Source organism: Alligator sinensis, unplaced genomic scaffold (genome assembly GCF_000455745.1).
Source record: "Alligator sinensis unplaced genomic scaffold, ASM45574v1 scaffold210_2, whole genome shotgun sequence".
Classification (NCBI taxonomy): Eukaryota; Metazoa; Chordata; order Crocodylia; family Alligatoridae; genus Alligator; species Alligator sinensis.
In genome coordinates this window covers 134,896-141,558 of record NW_005841946.1, presented here as the reverse complement: position 1 = coordinate 141,558, position 6,663 = coordinate 134,896, and the positions used below count along the sequence as shown (strand labels likewise).

The following is a 6,663-nucleotide window of genomic DNA, read 5'->3' as shown; positions in this document are numbered from 1 at the left end:
GGGAAAGAGATCCCTGCGTACTGTTTGAATATTAGATAATAAAGCATTTTGAGATCTTTCAGAATTAGAGAATCTGCATGGTTATCACCACCATTCATCTTGGTAATCGTAAATCTTGTAAAATTCTAGCTAGTAATTTTTATTGCAGTAAAGATTTTGTCTTGGATGAACCTGTCTGAAGGACGTAAGTAAAAAGAAATTGGTTATGTCCTTCTGTTATACATAGCAGCTACTGTTGTACTGACGTGTGAGCTCATTTATGTCTTGCATAGCCATGTAACTTTTCTGTTCGTTCAAAAAGTGGATCAGAGATACTCAGTCCATAAACTCAAGTTCTGACTTTCTGAACCAAAGCAAACCCACGTGGCCAGAGTTGGGTTTGGTCACTAAACTGTTCACAGAAGACCTGATCCAAAGCTACTCATCCTGTTGTAAAGTCAGTTTGGTTTCCCTGACAGAGAAACTTTCTTCCAAATAAAGCCTGTTGATTTTCTTTTTGTCCAAGTGATGACAGCCATAGCTATAGTCATGTCACATGAACTAATCTGTTTCCTCTACTTGTTTGTAACAGGCTCATTTCATTGCCCTAAGAAAAAGCCCTTCTTCAGTGGAAGCAGGAAACACAGCTCATTTGGTGGCACGAGCTGCAGTTGCCTCTAAGAAATCAGACCATAATGGTGAGCTCTTTTAAAAGTTGTATGGCTTATCAAGCTATCCTACCTGTAGGAATGCAAGCTTCTGCTAACATGGCCCACTGCACCAGTAATATAACTTCTGTACAAAGTTTATATCTCGGTTGGTAAGTGGGATTATAAAAGAGTAAAACTGATCCAATGCTTTTCCTAGTAGCAGAGTAGATTTATTGGGCCCTCATTGACATTGTTTATTTCATTTTACAGGCTGTGTAATGACTGTGGCATTATTGTTTCTCAAGGCATCTGGGGTACTTTTTTTTTCATGATACATATCACTCTGTGTTCTCCTTCTAACTAATCCTTTGCCTTTTATGAGCAGTATCTAGGTCACTAGAGGGAATAATAAAAGCAGACTTGAAGCCACAGAAGCCTCTAGTTTGTGGTTAGTCATAACCTGATGGCAATTCCTGGCTATTTAATCAGGATGTCAATCACAACATGCATCTAGAGCGATGGACGCTTGCTGTAACCAAAATCTACTTGATGGTGGATTCAGAACTATTTTTAGATGTATGATATAGCCTCACAACTAATAGTTGAGCTAGAAACAGAGAATTTCACTCAGCGAAGTTGAAACGTAACCTAGAATAGGGAGCTCGGCAAAGGTGCTATTTAATATTTAAGCCCAAACTTGTAGCTCTAGATGTAACATGGAGTGGTGCCACCTGGACCTGCGCAGATCCAAATGGAAGAAAAAAACTGTTCACTTCTTGCAAAGTGAACTCAAGGTATAGTGAAAACTAGGAAATGACTCAAGACAAACCAGGCCCTCCCAGCATAAAAGAAATAATTTAAGTCTAAATGACTGGAACTACTCAGAGCTAAAAATTGGCAGGCTATCCCACAGTATGTCGCCCACCATATGCTGACTATCCATTGGTCACATCAGTCATATGTGGGGAGATGGTATTTCAAAAGAGAATGATTTATGTACTGGATTTGAATGGTTTATAAAGTGCCACTGGTAAAGTACTTTCATGCATATTTTAAAAGGCTGTTTAGGTGACTGGAGAGAGGAAGGCCATGCAAGAGTTGAGGATGGTAAGTTAATAAAAGGAAAACAAATAGGGGGAAATAAAAACTCTTGCCAGCAGCAGTCAGTTTTGCCAGCCGATGTGATGGGCATTAGGAAACTGTTTAGTGTTTCTTCAGGATTCTTTGAATTAACAGGTTTTCCTCCATGTTTTGTTCCCTTAGAATAATCTCTCTCTGCCCAGAGTGAAGACATCAGTTACTCTTTTTAGGTTTAAATATTATTTTAAGTCTAAAAGAATAGGGGAAATAGATGTAAATTCCTTATGGGGAAAGCCAAATCCTGCAGTCACATCTTGGTTCCTGCTAATCAGAATTGATTACTTGCATTACCCCTTACACCTCTTTTGTCCATGGAGTCATTTCCTTTTCTTTTCATTTTTCTTCCTGGGTCGTATTACATTGAATCAGGTTGGAGTGGTCCCAACTGGCAAGGGACCCCAGGGGTCAACTTGCTAGCCTAGGGATGCTCCCCTAGCTCAGTGTGGTTGGGAGGTGGGGAATAGCTGGGACATGAGGGTGCTCTGGTCAGCAGGCAGCTTCCATACTGAAGCACCCTCATGTCCTAGCCAGTCTGGGCAGCATGTACACATGTACTGCTGCAAAGTAAGAAACTCTGCAGCAGGATAGTACTTGTATTACATTGTATTGTATAGTATAGTACTTGTATTGTATAGTACTTGTATTTACAAGTACTATCCTGCTGTGGAGTTAGTTTACTGCAGCCTAACAGGGGCGCACATGTAGACACACAACCTTTACTGCAGTGATAATTAGTCTACTATGCAGTAAACATCTTGTGTAGACACACCCTGTTTGAATTATTACAAGTTTTATTTCTTTGCTTGTGCAACTGAGTAAAAAACCACCACAACATTTTTGATCTAACCAAAAATCTTAAAACTTTCACTGAGCATTAGAGTAGAGAAAAGATCTTTGATCATTTTGCACACTATGGCCTTGATTCATTCCTGTACTACAGCTAAGCTGGGGGCAGAGATTTAGGAAGATAGAACCACCTCATCCTGAGGACACCTAATTGCTTCTGTTCCTACTGCAGGTTAAGGCATTCTTCAGGGATGCTCTAACTTTTGCTACAGCTTCCACAGTTGTGCCAGTGTAAAATAGCTAGAACAACCAGTACTGTAGCAAGGAAGTTTGGTGCCCAGGGCAAGCCCGTGGCAGCAGCGCATCCTCACCCCACACACAGATCTGGGGGGCATGCACCCCCCCCCATGCTTGCCCAGGGGTGCACTTAGTGGCGGGAGCTGCCCTGCCCCGTCCCTGTCCGCCGCAAAATGAGCTGCTCATGGCTCCATTCCATTCCATGCCCTGCCCTGGCTGGGCAGCACCTGTTGGTGCCCCTTTGCTTTGGCGCCCCCGCCCCTCTGTCTTGCAACTCCTGATAAGCTTTTTCTGCTTTAATCACTTCCACTTCTGGGAAGCCCCTCCCTCCATCCCCCATTCTGTGATTATTCCCCTGGTGGGTCTTGGCAACTTGTTTATCAATCTATGGTCTCTGAAGATTAATGTTGCCGACATACTTGCTTTGGATGACCGGACTGGGCTGGAAAACAACATTTTATGACTAAAATGCTGCATACCTTCCAGCACAGATTATTAGCCAGCCCATCTCTGTACAATATACAATTACAAATTTATCTACTTAAAGGTTTCTTAAGTGACTTAACTTCTTGGAGCTACTTACAAACATTAATAGATGTACAGAGAGCTTCCTTAAAAGGGTAAGAACAGCTGCTCTTGCTGCAGCCAGAAAAGCCTCTGCAGCCAGACTATCATTGTGCTCTTAGGCTGACGGAGGAAAGGGGGAGAAGAGAACCACAAATGAGCTGTGGTCCATGAAACCAGAAGTGGTCTGCAGATCATGGGAGGCCCTCTTTGCCTTTGTAGTGTTTTCAGTGCAAAGTTGGTGACAAGGACACATGGCCATCCATGACAAGTTTTGAGGGGTGACAGTAGGCCAGTGGCCCAGAGACTTTGGGAGCTTCTGTCTTAGATGATGTCCTAGAAGCTCACAGGCTCTGGGCTGGGATGAACATAGCCAGTCCCAACAGTTAAAGCATTCTGGGAGTGCTTTTGCCAGTCCTAGGGAAGACAACCATAGGAACCAATGGCAGAAACACTGGCTAAACTTACCGTATTTACCCAAATCCAAGATGACTTAAGACAAACCCTATAGTAATTCAGTTCCATACATAAAATGTTATAAATCTGTTATAATTTTCCATATATAGAATCTATTCAGTGGCAGGTTGCCTTAAATCCATCTCCCCCCACTGCTGTGGCGGGAAAAACAGCAGCAGAGGGTAAGGGTCCAGACCCCCCATGCTCCCCTGCCACTTGCCCTCTGTGCCTGCCCCCCACTTATCCCCCTGTGCCTGCTCCTTGCCCCCCATGCCTGTGCCTGCCCCCAACCCTTTGCTCCCACTTGCAGCTTGCCTCCTGTGCCTGTGTCTAAACCCCATCCCCTGCCCCTTTTCCCCCCAGGCCTGTGCCTGACCCCTGCCACTTATCTCCCCTGCTTCCCTGCCCGCTTCCCCACTTACCTCCTGCTGCAGCTCTGCGCTTCCAGGGCAGTCAGCAGCAGCGGTGACCCAGCTCCTGGCCAAGCTGGGTTGGGGCTAGAGGGACCAGAATTGGAGTAGAAAGTAAGTGGGAGGGGAGGGCAGGCAGGCAGTGGGAAGGAATAGTGGGTGGGGGAAGGCTGCAGGTTTACCAACCCTAACTCATGGCCTCCCCTATATTCCCCCAACTGCGTGCCCTTCACCCACCAAATGAGCCATACTGGCCCTGGGTAGGCAGCAGGTCAGCATTGACTTCAGCCAAAACTAGAGCTCAGCAGCTGCCTGCCCTGAGCCGGTTCTCGAATCTAAGAGGAGGGGTTTGTTTCCCCATGCTGACCAGGGACAAAAACCTCATTTTGGATTGAACTAATACAGTGTTGTAGTGAAATATCAGAAGAGACATGATCTCATAGGAAATCAGGTCTCAGAGTATTCAGAGTACTTTCAAGACTATACTGAAAACCTTGAACTGCATCCAACAGCAAACTGGATTGCCAGTGCCTACTTGTGCATAGATGGGATTGGCTAAAACCACCTCCCATTCTTAAGATGGTTCAAGACTGGCCTCAGTTTCTGCATATAGTAGTTGCCAAGTTTAGATGAGACAAGGATGTAGAGCCCCTTTATGAGGTCACTTGCATCAGCCCTTACCTACTTCAATATGACTTTTTATTCTGCTTCGAAAACATTCCAAGGATATAACATTCAGAGACAAAAAAAAAAAGCCTTGCTTAAGCCTATAAACTAACATTTATTTCTTACAATCCCATGGCAAATGAAATATCATTTCAGATTTTATAGAACCTTTTGGGTTAATGCTTCATACAAATACAACCTATTATTGGAATTTTATTCTTGTTTCTTAAGTACACCCCTTCTGATTTCACCGTCAATGAAGCAGAATGTTGCTAGTATTCATTCTTTTCCTCTGTGTTCCCCTATAAAATGATAACCTGAGTTTGACTAATCTGCCCAGGCAACCAGAGTCAAACTTTTCTAACAGCACTTCTCCCTAGCACTGAAAAGCATTCAAGACATTTGCCTTTTGTTTATAGCTTTTTCCATAAATGATATTCAAATAAAATAGTTTGTGGGACAAAGTGTACTTCAGGGTAAACCTTCAAAAGCCAATACCAAAAACAGCTACGTACAAGCAGCCTTGTTTGGAATTGTTTCCCTCTTTGCTTTTCAGTGCCTGACCCCCTTCCAGTCCGTGTTCTTTAAAGAGTATTTGCATAGAGATCCTGCACATCACAGCAGGCCTCAGTCAATGAGACATTTCTCTATGTTCTTCTCCTACATGCCATTGCCATAATTCAGTAAAAGCCCAATGTCACACGTTAAATAGCTGAATTGGGTCAGTCATAATTTGGAATTGAGTCTGTTTGCTGTAGATTTTCAGAAGGCATGTGTGTGTAAAGGATATCACATGCTTCGTTCTTTTCCATATATTAGTATCTAAAATATTTGATTAAAACTGTACTTTATATAATCGCTTATACAGCACCTTTCATCCAAGGATCTCAAAGCACCTTCAAAATACGGTGTATGCTTCAATAACTGAGTTATTTTTCTCGTCTTAAATATGATTAAACTGAGGCTATGGATGCCTAAGTAACTGCAAGGTGAAGGAGGGTGAGGATTTGCAATTGCTCTGCAGTAACTGCCCATGTGCAGGCTCTTACCCCACAGTAGATGAAAGCTAACCCTTAGTATTCATACCACTCAGTGAAAGTGGGATGATGGAGTATTACTGCACATCAGCATTGCTGGATTACTGTAATGCTATAAATAGCTGCCTCTGCTCAAATGCCTTTCCTCCCCCTTAATTCTCAGCTTTCCTCATAGTTTTTACATTAACGTGGATAGATTTTTATATGCAGATCATAAGCAGGAGCTGGATTCTAGATTTCATAAGCAGCTGAATGGTACTTTTACATGTTTCATAAAATGTTTTACAAGGGGTGATTTGGTAAGCTTCACACATGTGAAGTACCATATTTACTCAAATCCAAGATGAGGGTTCCCCCACCCTGTTCAACATGAGGGAGAAGTGCCTTGTCTTAAATTTGTGTACAAGCGTGGGAAGGAGGAGGGGCACAGTGGCTGTGGCTCTGACTCTGACCCCAAGCCCAGGGTCAGAGCTGGAGCCTTAACCATTGCCCCCAACCCACCTACCCTCCCCAGCCTCTGCTCCTCCCCCCCAGCTCTTTGCTACCATTTACCTTCCTATCACAGGTCCAGCTCTGCCTGGACCCTGCTTCAGCCCAGGGGAGGGCACACAGAGCACAAGCTGCCTCCAGGCCCTGCCCAGCCATGCAGCAGTGGCAGGAGCAATGGGAGGGTCGCGG

General features: G+C 44.0%; 1 protein-coding gene and 1 long non-coding RNA gene across 2 annotated transcripts in view; one reads left to right on the top strand and one right to left on the bottom strand.

The window, feature by feature from the left end:
- The window catches only part of LOC112549670, a 5,502-nt gene extending 1,172 nt beyond the window's left edge, over window positions 1-4,330 (bottom strand). Inside the window, exon 1 of the long non-coding RNA XR_003093189.1 lies at window positions 4,295-4,330. This is a non-coding gene — a long non-coding RNA (uncharacterized LOC112549670). The remainder of the gene's footprint in view (window positions 1-4,294) is intronic.
- The window catches only part of TTC23 (tetratricopeptide repeat domain 23), a 55,627-nt gene that overhangs the window by 35,109 nt on the left and 13,855 nt on the right, over window positions 1-6,663 (top strand). The window contains exon 6 of the mRNA XM_025199568.1: window positions 572-677. Coding sequence (XP_025055353.1) covers window positions 572-677 — 106 coding nt within the window. The remainder of the gene's footprint in view (window positions 1-571; window positions 678-6,663) is intronic.